The 18,517-nt window shown below is 37.1% G+C and overlaps 2 protein-coding genes across 7 annotated transcripts in view; one reads left to right on the top strand and one right to left on the bottom strand.

Moving 5' to 3' along the window:
- Positions 1 to 198: 198 nt before the first annotated feature.
- IRAK4 (interleukin 1 receptor associated kinase 4) lies at positions 199 to 12,287 on the top strand. Of its 4 annotated transcripts, none has more exons than XM_041399064.1 (12): positions 199 to 346; positions 529 to 698; positions 1,698 to 1,843; positions 2,158 to 2,355; positions 3,088 to 3,248; positions 3,916 to 3,980; positions 4,242 to 4,356; positions 6,383 to 6,492; positions 9,405 to 9,588; positions 10,386 to 10,448; positions 11,405 to 11,563; positions 11,666 to 12,287. In XM_041399064.1, the coding sequence occupies exons 2-12, from the start codon at positions 538 to 540 to the stop codon at positions 11,696 to 11,698; spliced, it is 1,395 nt and encodes a 464-aa protein (XP_041254998.1). In that variant the 5' UTR covers positions 199 to 346; positions 529 to 537; the 3' UTR covers positions 11,699 to 12,287. The 4 variants fall into 4 exon arrangements, with proteins under 4 accessions (XP_041254998.1, XP_041255001.1, XP_041254997.1 ...); XM_041399063.1 differs by having other exon boundaries at positions 277 to 416; XM_041399067.1 differs by lacking the exon at positions 11,405 to 11,563 and having other exon boundaries at positions 276 to 416.
- TWF1 (twinfilin actin binding protein 1) overlaps positions 11,391 to 18,517 on the bottom strand; it is a 21,856-nt gene continuing 14,729 nt past the window's right edge. For 2 of the 3 annotated variants that reach the window (XM_041399068.1, XM_041399069.1), the window contains exon 9: positions 14,379 to 17,561. In XM_041399068.1, coding sequence (XP_041255002.1) covers positions 17,391 to 17,561 — 171 coding nt within the window. In that variant the 3' untranslated portion in view covers positions 14,379 to 17,390. Of the gene's footprint in view, positions 11,525 to 14,378; positions 17,562 to 18,517 lie in introns of those variants that run through there. The other variant, XM_041399070.1, reaches the window with a different exon arrangement.

Raw genomic sequence — 18,517 nt, 5'->3', positions numbered from 1 at the left:
GGGAGCGCTGCGCGCCCGGAAGCTACCGCCAGAGGGCGCCAATTCCTCCTCCGCCCCGCCTCTCATCAACCGGGGCCTAAGGACGTTACCAAGTTCCCCAGGGCCGGGGGGAAAGACGACGAGCCCCGCCTCCTCGCGGCCGGACATGGGGCGCGCAGGGGGCGGGGCCCTTTTGACCGCCTATGGGAGGGCCAGGTGGGAGAGCGCTTCCGCTGTGTCATCACCGCGCCGGTGACGTCAACAACACCGGGGGGCTGGGCCCCGCCCCCTTAAAGGGGAAGCGTAAAAGGCGGAGGGGAAGGGGTGCGCCGGTACCACCCGGCGGGAAGCTGGGCCGGGAGCGACGGTGAGGCATGAGGGGACTCCGGGCGGCACCGCTCCGGCTGCGGGTGCAGGGGGCGGTCGCTGCGGCAATGGTGGGCGGGAGCTGCGCCGCTGGGGCGGCCCCGGCGGGCCGGGGGCGGGTGTGGCCCCTGGCTGGGCGGCCGCTTCCCGGAGCGCCGCGGGGATAACGCTGTGTCCCACCAGGAGCGGAGGATGGGCGAGCCCGTGACGGATTCCACGTTCGTCCGCTGCCTGAGCTACGGGCTCGTGAGGCGGCTGGCAGAGTTCATCGACCCGCAGGAAGGGTGGAAGAAACTTGCGGTGGATATAACCAACCCGTCCGGTGAAAGCAGATATAGCCAAGCGCACATAAGGTCCTCCATCAAAGTCCCGTAACCTAAACGCGTGCATTTCCCGTTCGACACCAATACCTTGTTAATCCCGCTTTCCTTCCCATTACCTTAACTTGCCGCACTTCCTGTGCTGTGGGCGCTTGTGTCTGATAGTCCCATTTCCTTAGGGAACGCGAGGTAATTACTCCTAATTTTACTGCAGCTCGGGTGTTAAGCAAGCCTCAGAAAATTGACTAAGGAAATTAGGATTAATTAGAACACACACATGGATATTTTTAGCAATACAGCACGGGCTGCATAACTTTGTGTACCCTAAAGACTAGTAGGCGTTGATGTTATGGTGCCCAAGAGACAGCTGTACTGTAACTCCTAATTCACTGCTTCCAAGAAAATGCCCAATAAATGTGAGGAGCCCGAGGCCTAAAACTAACAAGTTTGCTTGCAATATTTTGTAAGCGCCTCATTGCTTGAAGGGCTTGTTGAATCTTTGTTGAAGCTGTTTCAAAGATTTTTAGATGCTGTACATATCATCTTGGATTTCCAGTCTTTTCTAGTAATGGTGGTATTAAATCTTTGTTTTTCTTTCAATAATAATATTAAGTCAGTCAGAATACTGGCTCTCCTGTTCTTCTTAATGCCCATCTCAAAATATTCAAGGTGGATGTAAAACAATTATTTTTGCCATTTGATCTGTGTCTGACTTGCTCTCTGTCGCTGGCTGACATTCTCTTCTTTGTTAGTCCAAGATGCCAGTATATTATGGACCCTAGACAAACAGCTGAAGCTTTGCATATGTGTATTTCCCATAGTTTTTCCCATATTTTGCATGCCTTTATTCTGATTTTAAATGTGTCCAGGTTTTTTTGGCTGTGTTTTCAGAAGATTTTTTGCAGTACATTCAGATTTTTTTTTTTTCAGTGTGGATTTTTCTTATCATTTGCCTTTGATCTCTTTCCCTTCATGCTTCTTGAGGTAATTTTTTCATTTTTTTAATACTGGTCTTAATATTTATCTTTTAAGGAGATTTGAGGCATTTGTACAGATGGGAAAGAGCCCCACCTGTGAATTGCTTTATGACTGGGGAACCACAAACTGTACAGTTGCTGATCTTGTGGATCTGCTGATAAGGAATCAGTTCCTAGCACCAGCAAGCCTTTTGCTTCCAGGTAACTTGTTACTCTTGAACATTTTGTACTGTGTTCTCAGTTTTCTAAGATGCTAAAGAACTTCACACTAACTTGAAAATCAGAAAGGATTAGGTTAAAATAACCAAAAGTGAATATACTTTCTATCATTTGTAATAACAGTTTAAGTAAGAGTTTCAAGTTTCAATAAGAGTGGTGGAGTTTACACATAGTGGCACAATATAACCTGGTGATTCTTATGTGTTTCCTAATTTTCAAAAATACTGGCATTAACATTACTTAGTTTTTCTCTGGTCCCTAATGTAGTTAACGCTTTTTCTAAATTCCCTTTTCAGAAGCTGTAAGGATGCCACAGGAAGTTACATTACCTCTTTCTTCACAGGAAACCTTGCCTATACATGAGAAACAACTACCTGTACAAGAAAAAAAAGTGGCATCTGTAAAGCCTGCTTTAGCTCAGAGTACTGAGAAGCAGCATTCAGATTCTTCCTACTCATGTGAAAAAAACAGCAGCTCACAGTCCAGTAACACAGGTAGACATTTACTTTGGTAGAATTCAGTGCTATTTTTTTGCTGATCTGTCCTTCACCCCATGTGAAATAAATCATGGTGGTGCATGAGAATGATGACTATTCCTGTCATGGTACATCTGTGGGAAACAGCATCTTGCCAATAAATCACCTACTTTTAGGGAAAACTTAACTGTTAATTAAATTGCAATTTCTTTTTTGCCACATGTAATCCTATTGTGCTTTTCCAGTACCTATTTTATAGACTGTTCAGTGTCTCATGCTTTGAAACTAGGTTTTGTATGTCAGAAATGACTAAGAATGCTGGAGAAAAGATGATTTAAGAAGGCATTTTAGGAAAGTGTATGGTTGGTCTGTTCTTTCCTAAAGGTTCACATTTGGGTTGCTGCCAGGAACATGATGTAACCTTGGTGTATTTTTTGCATATAAGGCAGTGTGGCTCTCTCTGTGATCTGTACACATTTAATTTCTGCTGCCTGTATTACAAGTATGAATCAAAAATACAATCAGATGTGTGCTGCAGTGTTAGTTGTGAAGAAAATGATGCACAGGTAATTGTCTAGGTTTATCTGCCTTCCTTTTGTGTTTCTGGCATCTTCATTACAGAGCTGGAAGTAGGGCTCCACTACGTCAGGTTTTGTGCAGTAGCAAGTTTTTGTTTCAAGGGAACTGAAACGGAAAACCTTGTTCCTTAAGCGAAAACATAGTTTTATGCTAAATGTCAATGTCTTTCAGATTTCCAGAATTTTTTGTTTCATGACTTGGAAAGCATTACAAATAATTTTGATGTGCGACCAGAATCAGCTGGAGGTAATAAACTGGGAGAAGGTGGCTTTGGCATTGTGTTCAAAGGCTACATCAATGGCAAAAACGTGGCTGTCAAGAAGCTCATTGCTGTGAGTTGTCCTGGGGATTTTTCATTTTAATGACTGTGTACTTTATAGAATAGACTTGTTTATGTTGTTTATTATGAAAAGTGGTGAATGATAGATTTCCAAGTGTTGTCACTGTCCTATATATTGGTTGGATTAAGAAACTTATCCTTAGTCCCATCAGTGTTGCAAGTCAGCACAGTCACAGGAGCCAATTCTTGCCTTCTCTGTAGTTGTCCTTTGAGAGGCTAAGCAAGGTGTTGGGAAGAGCAGAGTGCTTCCCCAGTTGTTTTCCCCTCACCCTCAAGAAGTGCCAGAAGAGAAGGGATCCTAAGATGGTTTCCATTTCAGATTAGGATGGCCGAGATTCACAAGCTAAATTGTCACAGATTTTTAGTCTTCATAACCATTGTTTTGTGTGAATAGTGAATTTGGTAATTAAGTGCTATTAGGGTGTGACTGCAGTGAATGGAGTAAGTTGCTGATTGCTGAAACTGGATCCATTTATCCACTTATACATTATTCCAAGGAATTTAAAGTCACATTCTGTTACTTTATTTTTGGACTGAGTAGCAGGTGTATTGTGAAAAGTTAACTAAGAACGGCTTGAAATTCTTTTTTTTTTTTTTAATGAACAACTGTGCATTTATTATGAACCAATGATGTTAATATCAAATACTTCTTTTTATAGATGGTTGATGTTAGTGTTCAGGACTTGAAACAGCAGTTTGAGCAAGAAATAAACATAATGGCAAAGTGAGTACATCATTATATAATTTTTGTCTTTCTAAGATAACAGTTTGCTGAAAATGTTAACTGAAAACATTTAACTGAAAATGTTTCTTGTACAGCACAATCACATTTTGTTTGTTTTAAAACATCACCACACAAAGCTGGCTTTGTGCAGTAGAGGTGAAACAAGTAGTTGTGAACCAAGTTCCCTCTACCTTGTGTTTTCCTCAGATGTTGAGAGTCTTTCAGAGCACGTGTGAACAGATTTTTCTTTTTTTTCTGTAGGTGTCAGCATGAAAATTTAGTAGAATTACTTGGTTTCTCAAGTGATGGTGCTCAGCCATGTCTGGTGTATGAATACATGCCCAATGGTTCATTGCTTGACAGGCTTGCTTGTCTGGTAAGTGAAATCTCTTCTAGCTTCCAGTTGCCTTACTTTGCCCAAGTACAGGAATCTGTGGAATGTCTTTCAAATGGAACTGAACTTTGATGTCCAAATGATGTTTTACTACTTTCTTCTTGTGTTCTAATAACAAGTGTCCTTCCAATAAGATTTTACAAAAACATTTTAGATAAAGTCAAATCAGGCTGTCAGTGCAATGTCATGTACTGCTATCTGAATCATCGTAGAAGCTTGCACTGACTGTGCCTGTGTGAGGCAGTGCAGAGGGTGCTGCAGTCTTGTTCCCAGTTCTTACGTTGGCATGTTCTCTCCTGAGATTCTGCAAAATCTGTGAAACTGACCTTGTTCACTGTCCTTGTGATAGTGGTTATAACACAGTGCTCATAGTCCGCTTATCTCTTTCTGAAGTACATAAGTAAATGTGAATTTCAATTTAAAAAAAATATTATTTTGTATAAATGCTTAAGATTTAATCAAATGGTGTATGTTCTAGCCTTGGCCTTAAGTACCAAGTTGCTTTGGTTTTGTGAGGTGACTCTGTGTATCAAGGACACACAGTCCAATAACGAGCCAGACTTAAGGTAGTAGATCAGTGTCTGTGTTAATTTGTGAAGGAGTTCAAAAAAAATCTGCTTAATACTAAACAATTGCAGCTTCTGAGGTTGTAATCTGGTGAACATTTTATATTGGTGCTACTTCAACCACCCATGTCCCCAGACCTAAAATGTTGGGCTTGCTTTTTTTTCTGCACTGATCCTCTGGTTGTACTGGTGCAAGCATCTGTCATTTGGAGAAAGATCTGGATTAGGGAACTGACCAGACTGATAAAATAATACTTGGTGAAAAAAAAATTTAATTTTCATCAGGAGACATTCCCTTTGTAGGGCTGCACAAACACTTCTGCTCCAGTAGGAAAAAAGTGGTGCTCTGATGAGAATGAATAGCAGTGCTTGGGGAAAGAACCAGTTCTGTTAGCACTGCTGTCTCAGTTTAGATTGATTTGTTTGCCTGTATACACTGCTGTAGATGCAATTATTTTTTTTTAAACTGAATCAGTGCAGAAGAGAGACTAAGTCTTACCTAAGGACAGTGCAAGTTTATCTGTAGAAATGAGCAGCACTTAACAAGGATGTATATGAAAATGGTCATCAATGTAACTAGCTGTTATCATCAAGGGATCTTTAAAGATTGGGGATAATTGAAAGCTAAAGGAGAAATAAATGTCTCTTCCTTTACAAGGAATAGACATATTTATGGCATAAATCAAGGAATCTAAATCAGAATCTATAAACTAGAAAGAATATTTTTCTAATAAGATCAGAGAGGTGAGTAATGTATTTACTTGAATATCTGTTCTTGCTGATAATTTAATTTATCCAGTGACTTCACTGGATGTGTTTGATGTACAGACTCTTGTTTGTGTCATCTTTGTGTCTGGATGTGGAACAGGCAAGGAAGGTGGTAGAATGGTGAGATGCTGTAATCCGCTTCGCTTGGCCACTGACAAGATTTTTGATGACTGGTTTTTAAATGTAGATGTCCTTACTTCTGAGGTTTAATTAGCACGAGTAAAGCTAAACTCTCAAGAAGTCCAAAAAACGCTGGAAAATTGACTTATTGTTGTTAGTAAAAACTGTGGCTTGCTTTGAATTATTTGCTTTGGGTTGAAGGCTCTGGTATCAGGGCTAGTACAAAGTTGGGAGTTGCAGTAGATACAGATAGGTCTTTGCAGAGCAGCTGGCCTTGGAGGGTCACAATCAAACATTAACCAAGGACATTTTTTGCAACTGGCAACTTAATCTAAGGCAAAATGCAGGAAGATAATGTAATGTGACAAAGGCATGTATTTCTGCCCAAGTCAATTAAGAAATGTATGCTGGTTGTGTTTTTGATCATCTACTTGAAAACAACAAAACATAGCAAGAAGTCGCTTTTGGGTTGTAGGGTTTTTGTATGGTTTGGTTTATGTGAGTATATATATTTTTTTTTGATTTTTACTTGCCTTTCTCTCTTCTTAATCAAGGATGAAACTCCACCAATTCCTTGGAATATGAGGTGTAAAATTGTTCAAGGTACAGCAAATGGCATCAACTTTTTGCATGAAAATAATCACATTCACCGAGATATTAAAAGGTAAAACCTGCAGACTATTGCTGGCTGCATTTTCACATTTTAATTTTTCTTTTTCCTCTTTCCCCTGTTAAAATAATTTTAGAGAGAACAAACTGCAAAAAGAATTACTTCAGTCAAGGGCACAATCTTCTGCAAGTGACATCCATCTCCACAATCTTGTCTGTACCACAAGGACATGACCAGTAGAGACTTCTGAAGATAATTATGGGTCTAGAACCATAGAATTGCTTAGGGTGGAAAAGACCTTTAAGATCATCAAGTCAAACCATTAACCCAGCACTGCCATGTCCACTGCCAAACCACATCCCAAGATGCCTGCACCTACATGTCTTTTAAATATCTCCAGGGCTGGTAGCTCCACCACTTTCCTGGGCAGCCTCTTTCAGTGTTTCACTTGATGAAAAAATTTTTCCTAGCACCTAATTAAACCTCCTGTGGCACAAATTGAGGCCATTTCCTCTTGTCCTATTGCTTGCTGCTTGGGAGAGGAGACTGACCCCCACCTGGCTCCAGCCTCCTTTCAGACAGTTAATTGTAGAGTGCAAGGTCTTCCCTGAGGCTCCTTTTCTGCCAGTTCCTTTAGCTGCTAGACAGCTTTCCAGCCATGAGAATTTTGCATTGTAATTGTAATTTGTGTTATAAATGTAATATGTAAATTGTAATATATATCTTAAATTGTAATTTGTATCTGTTACTTTCAAATAGTTATTTGAGTGCCGTGAGAACACAAAAAGTTCTGTTCTCTAACTGCTTCTAATGAAGCTGCTGTTGAAGAATAATTAATTTTTAAGTAGGGAATTTTTCAGATAAAAGCACATCTCTCTTTTTCCTTTTTGTAGAACACTTCTTCAGAGTGTCTCCTTTCATTTACTCCTCTTTTTTATGAATACAGTAAAATTACTTCAGTCAGGTTCATGAAGTTCAAGGTTCTTCAATGATAATGAATGGTCATTGGTTGTTATACCGGAGTTTTTTTCTATGGATATCAGAACTCAGAATAGGCGAGGGTTTTGTTGTAGAGTTTGGTTGGCTTTTTCTGGTATTTTTGTTGCTGTTTGCTTCCTCTTTCCTGCTAGAGTTTACTCTGTTAGTTTTTTTAAAAAGAAGCCCAAATCTTTGAAGCAAAGCCCCAAGTGCCGTGCTCCTTCTGGTGGTTAAGAAGGAGCAACTGACTGATTGGGTGTTACAGATGAATGTTTCAGTAGCTTTCTGGTTTCTGGCAACTCTGCTAAACACAGGCAAATTCAGTTTTGTGACCTTTCAGCTTGGGGGGGTACGAGCATTTGCTTCAGCTGCCTCATGTATGTGCTTGCTGCTTTGACAGTTTGTTTCTTCTTTCTTCCCTGCTTAAGCCTCTGGAGAAGTGTAATGACTGCAAGGGAAGCACTTTTTTACCTTACGCTGCCTCTGCCCTTCTAACTGCTGTGAGTTGATAATTTTAGAGAATTGGGTTTGGGTTTTTTTTAGTTTGAATAACATTTTGCAACTTGTTGTGTGAATAGTTCAATACATTTGATTGGTACTATTAATAGTGCTGCCACTCCCAGATAATGTTAAGATGAAGAGACATCTAAGAAGATTACTTCAGTCTTCATTTTGCTGTGATGTGTAGATACCATTCATAAACACACAGGCATTAGAACAGCTTCTTTAGGCTAGAGGGGACAATATTTAATGGGTATTCTCACAGTTGTTCATAGTTTTTTTGGACTGGTTATGCCCAAGAAATAGTTCAGATCACATTTGAAGCCTGAAGTTGCAGTAAAATTTGCATTTGTTGTGCTTTTTGTGGTGTACCCAAACATAATGACCACTCTTTGGACTGACTCAAGTTGATAAGAAGCTTAGATTTATGAAGTTGTGTTCTTGTTCTCTTTTTTTTTTTTTTTTTTTAAAGTTGAGCTTTAAACAGGAGACCAGTGGGTGGATGATGCCTTGACAAGTGTCTGGCCTTTTGGAGTGGTCATATATCTAGCATTATTTCTAGCAGTTCTAACACCAAGTAATCCTTTGTAACTTACAGCTGTTTTAATTTTGTTCGGGTTTGGTGAACAAGAAGGAGAAGTTAGAAGTATAACTTTCTAGCAAGTTTTATATGTTATATCAGGCATTGTGGATTTCTTGCAGTTCCATTAAAGGGATCAGAGAATGAAGATTTCATAAATATTAAATCAAGCTATTTTAAAATGGTTTTAAGTGGTACAAGTTTAAAACCCAGTAGATTTCTGCTGTAATTCGTCCCACTGAGTATTTTATGAAAGCTTTAAGGACTTTAAGATGAGCCTCATTTGTCAGGGTTGCCTTTTTTTAAGGAAAGTAAAAGCTGGAGGTCAAGTGAAAACGCAGCACATAGAATATTCTAGCAGTAATTAAATTTTCTGGTTTTCTTTCAAGACAAGAATAAGAGTATTATTCATTCAACATGAATTTGTCATGGTTGACATAGTATTAGATAATATGTGTAAAAAATATGCCTTTGTTAGTTCTGAGCAGAGATTTAGACTGTAAGAATTAAACTATGATCCAGTAGAAGTTGATCAGAGCTAAGTATTCTCTGTTGTCCCTCTTAAAGACAAACTATAAATGTAACATAATTGGTCTGTTAAAATAAAGTTTTGTATTTCTAAGGTTTGGGGGGTGGGGGAGTGTCTATTTTTTTTCCTTGGATGGATCTTGCAGTCAGTTCTTCATTTATTTAGAGGAATGAGTTTTGAAATTGAGCAATTTCCAACAAAACTAAATTTACCTAACTTGTTTTATGAGTAATGTATAAATATCTTAGCTTTCAAGATAGTCAAAATAGCAGTTAACATTTGGTTACTAAAGAATTATTAGACCTTTTAAAACCTATTTTCTGTACTGTTGGGAAAATTCTCTTTTTTGTTTTTTCCCCCACCTCCCCTCTCCACCAGTGCAAATATCTTATTAACTGATACATATGTGCCCAAAATTTCTGACTTTGGCCTCGCAAGAGCATCGGTAACATTCACACAGACAATCATGACTGAGAGAATTGTTGGAACAGCAGCCTACATGGCACCTGAAGCTCTGCGAGGAGAGATAACACCTAAATCTGATATCTTCAGTTTTGGAGTAGTAAGTAGAACATGGGAAGCAATATATGACTTATTTTGTTAATGATAAAAGCACAGAAAATCAAGAGTATCTGAAATGAAATTATTACTCTGGTCTATAATTTTTCTTTTTCCCAATAGATATTTTCTTAAGATAGTGTTTCTAAACTTTGACTGTGTTAAAATAATTTGAATATGTTGATTTGCTGTGTTAAAGACAAGAGTAAAATAATAGTTCAGGTTCTAGCTAAATGTGGTTTGAAGTAGCGTGGAACATTGTTTTTGCTTGCATAGTGTTGCACAAAAGTGTAACTCAGGCTAAAAAAGAAATCTTAAGAAAATGGTCCAAAATTGTGTTTTGCTATATTCAACACCAAAAATACAATGTCCATGTTGGATTTGCCTTAGAGCTGAGTACAAAAAAGACATGTGCTTAATATTTGGAAGAAAAATGAACCTATTCTGAATAGATCCAAGACCCTACTCTCTATTGGCCATTTCCTTCACAGTATTTAGTTTCATGGGAAGGTGGGCCCAACTATGTGTGAATACTTTGGAAATCCTTCAGTTTTGTTGTGAAGGAGCACCATGTAGGGTGAGAATAACTTGTGTTGAAATTTGTAACCCACACTGCTAATAACAGTTAATGAAAATAAAGGTAGGAACAAAACCAATGAATTGTATAGGAAATCTTTGTACAAACACAGATCCTGAGAGTATTTGTTGACAGGCTGGAGGTCATGCTCCTTTTTGCAGATCATATATATGCTAAGGGTTATTCTGTGCTTTATTTTCTCTTCTGATTTTTCTTCCTCCTAGGTCTTACTAGAAATAATAACGGGTCTCCCTCCAGTAGATGAAAACCGGGAGCCACAGTTGCTGGTATGTTCTTCATGCTTTCCTTCCTTCCCACTGCTCCTGGATCACCTTATATGAAATGATAGGTTAACAGGTTCTGAGACAATCAGTTGTTGGTCAGCAACTTCAGACTGACCCATAGAGGAAGGCAGAAGATCTGCCTGTACTCATTGGTGTCGCCCTGATTTTGTAAGACTTTGTTAAGCCTTCTGATGTTTACATTCTTTCAACAAACTTTCTCACACACAGTTCTGTAAATAACCTATGTTTTGCATTCTTTCATGGAGGTGGAGAGAATTGATGGACCCTTGGTCTGTCCAGTGGCATTGGAGAGGTGGCACTGTCACCCTCCAATCCACTGTCACCTTTAGAAATCTATAAATGTTGGAGTCAGAAAATAAAGTGTGTCTTTTTTGTTCCCCTCTAGAGCAGCAGTGTCTGTGTCATCATTTCATGCCTTATCACAACACATTGGCTCTTATTTATTCATTTGTGCTTCCTCAAACAGTACGTGGGATTACAGATAACCCACTTCGAGTGTGTTGGAACTGAGGACTTTTCAACTAAACCAGTCAGATTTAAAATTGATTTCTGACTAGAAGTTTCCAGCAGATAGCACTGAGACTGGAGACAGAAGATTAGTTTACAGACAGATTCATTTAAAGAAAGAGGCTTTATAAAAGTGATTAAAAAATTATACCAGATTAAGCTTGCATATTTGTGGGTTATTAGGATACTTAGTTGATTGTGCCTCTTCTCTTACAAAAGAAACAATACTAGAAAACTGAGCCTTGAAGTGAGAGACAGTTAAATCTGTATGATATGGCTTAAAGAAATTTGCTTTATGATGTTGTGGTAATTAAAATTATATAGAATAAAATAATTAATAAATTAATAAAAATTTATAATTTATTTATACTCTCACATGCTGTTCAGATACTTAGAGTGTTATCTTTTTGTTGGTTCAAATTCTCTTGTAGTTAAGTATAAAAGATGAAATTGAGGATGAGGAAGCAAATATTGAGGATTTTGTTGATGAAAAGATGAGTGACTGGGATGTACCTTCAATTCATAAAATGTATTCAATTGCTGATCAGTGTCTGAATGACAAAAAAAACAGAAGGCCAGACATTAAGATGGTATGTAGTCTTTCAGAAAAAAGGTTTATTTTGGGTGAGAGTGCGTGTGTGTGTGTATGGTTACAGTATCAGTTAATTATATTTCTGTCTGTTCTCTTCCAGGTCCAACAGCAGCTCCAAGATATAAAAACTTGATAATGTGTCTCTTCTGATAGTGTTTCTGTAATGGAGGCACCAGTACCAAACATTTAATCAGTATTTAGTGCAATATTATCAGTGATTCTGCTTTCCAGAACTTTCTGGACACATGTAAGGTGAGCTGTTGGCCTGTCAGGAACTCTTTCACATTTCCTTGGTCACTGGGCCCTTAACATGGGAAAACTCTTTCTTATATTAACAAATTGCAGTGCTGGTACATCATCTTCTCCTACAGCTTTTTAAATGCATTTCCATATTACATTCTATTTGATTCTTTTTATTTCCAAATACCTGCAAAAGCATATTACTGTAACTGGGCAGAATGTTTTTTTCTGCAAATTGCTTTCTTGATCAGATGTACAAGACCTTCGTCTATTGAAGACAAAACCATTTAATAGCTATAATGGTAGTTAATGTTGTCTTTTTGAGAAGTGACAATAGTATTACCCAGTTTAAACAAGCTTCTACTTAATATTTTAGCTTAAGAGTTCATACTAGAGTGAATGGTCTAGTACTGTTAGTGAATGTCATTATTATCAAAAAGTCTTTTTGGTGTTAGTTTTAGTCAAATAAAGGCTGCAAGACATTTTCTGGGTTATTTTTTTCATTTCAAGCGTTCCCAAGCAAAATAGTTATCTTGCTGTGCAGATGCATTTACATTTGCAAATGCTTTCTTACAGTGAATTCTATGATGACAAACCATTTAATTTTTATTCCCAGGAAGACTCTTAGCTACTTTGACTATTTTAGGAGGATTGAGTATTTTTAGTACTTTAGGCGAGGATTCCATATGGATTATAAATACAGATGGTTGCTTTTCTTAAAGGGGTCAGAATAATGATGTGAAGACCAATAATGCATTTTACTTAGTCAAATAATTAAGCTATTTTTAATATATATATATGTATGTATATTAACTAAATACAAAAATACACTTCTGAAAGTATAAATGGAAAGCTTTTTAAAATAGAAACATTGACAGATCAAAGCAGACTAAAAATGGAATGAAAGTGACTAGTAAGATTCCAGATACTTTGGACTAAGTGTGAACATGTTACCATTGTAAAAGAAAGATGTTATTTTCATATAAACTCATTTTGCACCTCGTGAACTTTCTTAATAGCTTAGGGATAAGAACACAGTCTGGCCTACAGTTAAATTTGAAATTCTGTGATTGTGTGACTTCATTCAGGAATATGTATCTCGTTGTAGGAAGCATGTGATTTCAATGTAATGATATCATTAGATTTCTGGCTGTTGATTCAGTTTGTATTGCCTTTTCAATCCGCTAGCTTAATTTAGAAACAAGAATCTACCTAATGGCTTCTAGATTTTTTTAGTATAAATTGTAAAAAACTGTTAATATATAAAAAAACCTCTGCATTATTACTTCTTTCTACTATTAAAACTTTGAGCCTTGAAAATAATCATCATTTTCTGTTGCTTGCATTTCTGTTAATAACATTATGGTAACCTCACTGCGTGGAATAAAGCTGTACGGGCCTGAACCTGGAGAAAAAAGCTGCTATAAAGCTGAATTAGAATAAAATGTGCTGAAGCCATTCTTCAGTCGTAAGCATCTCCAGCTGTTATGTTAAGGTTTCTTATTAGATCACATCTGCTTTTTACTATTCCCTGGAGCTGGAATACAGCTGTAGTGTTGTCCAAAAGTCTGTTTGCTGTAGCAACTCCCTGGTCAGCTCTTTTCACCTCTGGTAGGGTAGAACAATTTTGTTCATACACCAATTGTGATGTTCTTCAGTGTAAGGAGAATCTCAGCCACAAGAATGGGAGTTCCTGCTCTGTCATACTAGACCATTACTATTTGCAGTGCTGCTCTTAGCAGTGAGGTTTTGGCAGTAGTTTTCCCTTCCTCACTGAAAATGAAGCATGTCAGCTACTATTTCATACAATTTAGAAAAAAGTTTTGAACTTCTTTAGTGAAAATGAGGGGTTAACTCGGTAAAACTAGCTAACTTAGGTGGCAACTGTTTTTTTTTTTTTTTTTCAATATGCAGGGGGCAAGGAGAAGAACTTCCCTTTCCCACCCTAGATTTTTTTAAGGTCTCCATACAGTACAGTCAACATCTCTAAACACTAACAGAGGCTAAGAGCAGCTGATTTTAGTTTATTTTGTTCCCTGCAAAAACATTAAATTATCCTAGAATACATACTTCTTTGTGTTAGTTACTATACTAAGGCTTTCTGGGGCACAGATCAGTAACTTGAGTCATTCAAGATACTTGTAATGGGATGATCTGCTTTCATAGAACTGGAGCTGAGAGAAATCCAGTAGTATAGCATAGTAGTTCATGCTGAGCAAGTAACAACAGATAGAACTGTTCAATCACCAGTCAACTACTTCAGCATTTTAAAAGGATAGAAGAAATTTTCAAAGGGGAATATTACTGAAAGCACAAAATCCTCAAGAGAACAACACCCTTGATTCTGCTACGGAGCCCTCGGTGCTGCTCCGCTACAACAATGAGAAAGTAGCTGTTTCTAAGTTGGTGATTTTTCTCTACTAGCAAAAGCCAGGAATTCTGTTTCTGCTCACCTCCCTTCTTACACCCCGCCATCACTTTCTAGTTCCATGGGAACTGCCTATTACACATTCTGATCTTAGAAACTAGATCTTTATTGAAGAGACTATGAAATTATTCAGACAACACCAAGCTAAAGCATCAATCTTTATTTATAAAGTAAATTACAAAATAGATAAGGTAAACTTAGTTAATTTTAGCATCTGAAGGTGGCTTTCATTGAATACATAAACACACTGACGAAATTTTTTATTTACAGTGTCAGTCTGAGCAACAGAGCAATTTTTACCTTGATTAGTTTAACCATTGGTAGGAGTGTTTTAAAAGATCGAGATCTCCCAAACTTGCAACATAAACATTTATTAAATAATTACCTGTCCTGTTAATTAACTGTTTAGTAGCTTGTGAGTTAACTGCAAGCAGCTGCATTGCTTTTGGGCTTTATGAAGGCCAACAACAATTTAAATGGACACTTAATTATTTAATGACCAGAGACAGTTAATGGAGCAACTTTGATTAATGCCCACATTTTGCCCTGGTTCTGAACATTCATGACAGAAGTGGAGGCAACTATGTAGATGTAAATGTGATAGATTGTACAAAAACAACAGGTACTTTTTATTGCTGTTAGGAGAATAGCTACAAGAGGCCTGGAGAAGCAGCCAGCAGTGCAGGACTTCATACAATTCTCTTTTTGGGAAAAGGTGAGGGAGAGACATGCTCAGGACATGACTGATTCCTGTCTGGGCTAGGTGTGTACATCACAGAATATTTTCACGTAGGGAAATTTACAATATCTGGTTTGGGCTGAACTCTAAAGCAGCTCATCATAAATGCTCTTGCATAATCACTTAACTGGCTATCATCATCCTCCAGATTAAGTTTTCCACCTCCTCTCCTCATCTACCTAGGGCAGGATTGCACAAAAAAAAAAAAAAAAAAAAAAAAAAAAAAACAAAAAAAAAAACAACCAAAAACAAAACCAACAAACAACAGCAAAAAAAAACCCCAAAACAAACATCCAACAAAACCCCCACAACATGCACACAACCATATCAGGTCAAACTGTTCATTATTCAAAGCATTTAGTCTTAAAAAGCTGAACTTCTTTACTGGCTCAAGAAAGTGTAGAGGTATGTGCACTCTTGCTATGGCTGGCACAAGGGCAGGAATACTAAATTCAAACAACCCTCTAGCATTAATTTTTAAATGCTGCACTCCTTAAAACCAAACCAAAACAAAAATTCCAAAGTGAATTAGGTGTGTTGCAAATATTTGAGTTAATCTGAAAATACATTTAATTACAGTGTACAATGAGCTGCACACACAATAACCATATTTAAAAAACAATGACACTTGCCTGACACAAAGTAGAGAAGGCAAGAGGCAGGAAAAGAACACAAGAGCAAGCAGATTAGCTGAGGATCAATAGCTATTGAATTGGACTGATGTAGTGTGTAAAATTAAATGAAAAAAAAAAAGCTGAAGTGTAAAATTTCTGCTGCATATAAAATACTCAGGTAATACCAACTATTGCAACCTTTACATTATATAGTGCAATCTCAGATGTCAACAGTAAGCTAGTATAGCCAAACAAAATAATAGATAAATTTTTTGTCAGGAACTACTACTTTCAAAACATTATTCCCTACAAATCTAGGTTAAAATCCATCTTCCACCAGGTAAACACACATTCAGCTCTACAATGAGTGTATCCAGCAGCTACAATAATATCCAATGAACCAAAGCTGGCAACTCCCATGTAGCTTTAAACCAAAACCAACTAAACTCAAAAACCACAAAGGTCACATAAAAGACACTAAAAAGCAACTCCTCACTGGGAATATAATCTATTAATGAGTATTTGCTTCATCACACAGTTTTAAATATGTAAGGTCATCCAATACTTAATTTCCACATCTAATTTCCCCTTAATGCACTTATTAAAATAATCTACTTTTCCTCTACCTGTTAAACACATTACTTACAGTTCAATCAAGTTTAGACTATTCTGGCTGATTTAAGTATTTTGAAGAAGGGAAGAAGGGAGGAAAAGAAATCATCAAAATCCTAACTAGGGGCTTGCTGCCAGCAGTTACTCAAGACCTAGTTGGACTTAAATTACAGATGTACGTTACAACTGAAGTTCAAACATTTAGAAAAAGTAATTTTTAGAATACCTTGAAAGTAAAAATTGCAGTTGATAGTGCAAACACAGTAGGACCTCAAGGACAACTCACTGTTATGAAGCAAGACTGCTTCAATTTTTACTGAGCTTACACATTTTTAGGTTCAACTGCACCGATAATTAATTACTTATTAGATACTTTAGACATATTGCTCTGAAAGCAGCTCCATAATCTATTGAGTATGCTAACTCATCGACTTTTAATCTCCTTTTACTTGGTCATTCAGTACCTAATGTGTAACACTTATGAGTGATACAGAAGTCTGGAAAAGCTATTGTGTTTTATGTAGGATTTCTTTAAAAGATAATTCATGAAATTAGTTATAAATTTGAGATTACCAAGTTTTTGCCTTGGAAAATGTCCACCTATTCCTGAATGCTTATATTAATTGAAAAATTTATTTTAGTTTATTTTTTCCATTACAAGGAAAAAAAAACCCAAACAAAACAACAACAAAATCTAGCAATGCATCCTGTCAAAATCCAAAGAAAACCTTCTATTTTACTATTATCCATAAGTGCTACAAGGAAAAATAGTTTTAATTGGGACAACGCTATGTAGTTCTTCATCTCTTCTCACGTGGAAAGTCTTAGAGGTTTAATGGGCTGTGCATAAGAATACAGCTGTGACTTACAGAATACATGGGCTTCATAGTCTTATGTCTACAAAGTTTATGATCACATGTACAGCTATTAAGTAATGGATTCTAAATTAAAGGGGTAGTTTTAGCTTAGTTTTTCTCTTCTAGCTTCAAAATAATTATTTCTTCTATATGTCATAAAACATGGTCAACAAATATAATGTAATAATATAAAAAGTGTTGAGGTCAGAAAAGAGAAGAGTACAAAGAGCTTTATTTTATCACTAGCATCTATGAATGGAATTATTTCAGTTCATTACCAAAAGCCAGAATTCCTTTTTTTACCCTTAATATTTTAACAAATACAAACACAGTTTTTAATCATTAGGTGTTTCAGTCTCTGCTGGACCTCTGATCAGTCTTCGGATTCCCCTCTTCCCTGCAGGACCTTTTGGTTTAGCAAAACTCTGTTTGTAAGCATGTTGTTTTGGATGTACTTCTTCATAAAGAAAGTCAGCAGTTAACTCATCACCATTATCTATTTCAATCTGGCAGAAAAAACATCATACTCAAAGTCAAAAACATTTAGAAACTTTGCTGAAACTCAATACTATATTAAAACCATATGTGCAATAATGTTCAAAGTCAAGCATGACAAGTTTTCCAACTTGTGCCTAGTGCCCTGAGAAATCTTGGAGAGTTTTTCTGAGACTCCCCTATACTCTTACCACTATTAAGTGTGACTTAATTATTTTCCTGAAATATAAGCATGACTAAACTGTACATATACTAGGGACTTCTTTTTGTCCCAAGCTTTGGCACAGTGTACCTGTTAACACTAAGTAGGAGAACACATTCCATGTGAAACTAGTGCTTATTTACTCATTTTAAGTATTTACACATTTTAAGGATCAAAACTGTTCAGTACAACATGTTTTAAACACTTACTGTATAAGCAATGTGCATGCTTATTGTTATCTCTTTACAAAGAGGGGGAGGAGTATAAAGAAGGTTATATTATTAGCTGGCTACTGCCAGTCAGCAAGTACTCAAGTGTTTAGCAAGCTAAAATAATGAACAAAATGGAGGGGAGTGTTTTAGTTTTCAAAATCTAGATATATGAAACCAAACAAAAAGAAAATAGTGTTCTCAAGCCAAACTCCGCTGTTTTAAATTGCAGGAATTTAGAATTCAGAGAAATGCTATGGCCTTGCTCTGCTGAGCATTCAGCACTTCATGCCCTGCCAACCATAACACTTGCCAGACCCAGTTTTGCTGTTACAAGTACATGCTTCAGAAATTTCAGTCTGCAGGAATTTTCAGGAGTCGCATGGTGCTTTAGTTTTGTTACAGAAAGGCAATTTCAGAAAAATAATTACATACAAATACACATAGCAAAAATCTAGTTAATTCATGTCATTTCACTAAAAATGGTTAGTATTAATTCTGCTATTTTTAAGGTAAACATAATCTCTGCAGAAACTAAGCTTCCACAAAAGTCTTA

Source organism: Onychostruthus taczanowskii, unplaced genomic scaffold, assembly GCF_017590055.1.
Source record: "Onychostruthus taczanowskii isolate IOZ18803 unplaced genomic scaffold, ASM1759005v1 scaffold153, whole genome shotgun sequence".
Lineage (NCBI taxonomy): Eukaryota > Metazoa > Chordata > Aves > Passeriformes > Passeridae > Onychostruthus > Onychostruthus taczanowskii.
This window is presented reverse-complemented; position numbering and strand designations above follow the sequence as displayed.

Bases quoted from the DNA above. Each gene is read 5' to 3' on its own strand.
- IRAK4 (XM_041399063.1), top strand. From the start codon at position 354: ATGAGGGGACTCCGGGCGGCACCGCTCCGGCTGCGGGTGCAGGGGGCG. The intron at 4,357-6,382 runs GTAAGTGAAATC...TTCTTAATCAAG, and splicing joins TTGACAGGCTTGCTTGTCTG to GATGAAACTCCACCAATTCC. The intron at 6,493-9,404 runs GTAAAACCTGCA...CCTCTCCACCAG, and splicing joins ATTCACCGAGATATTAAAAG to TGCAAATATCTTATTAACTG.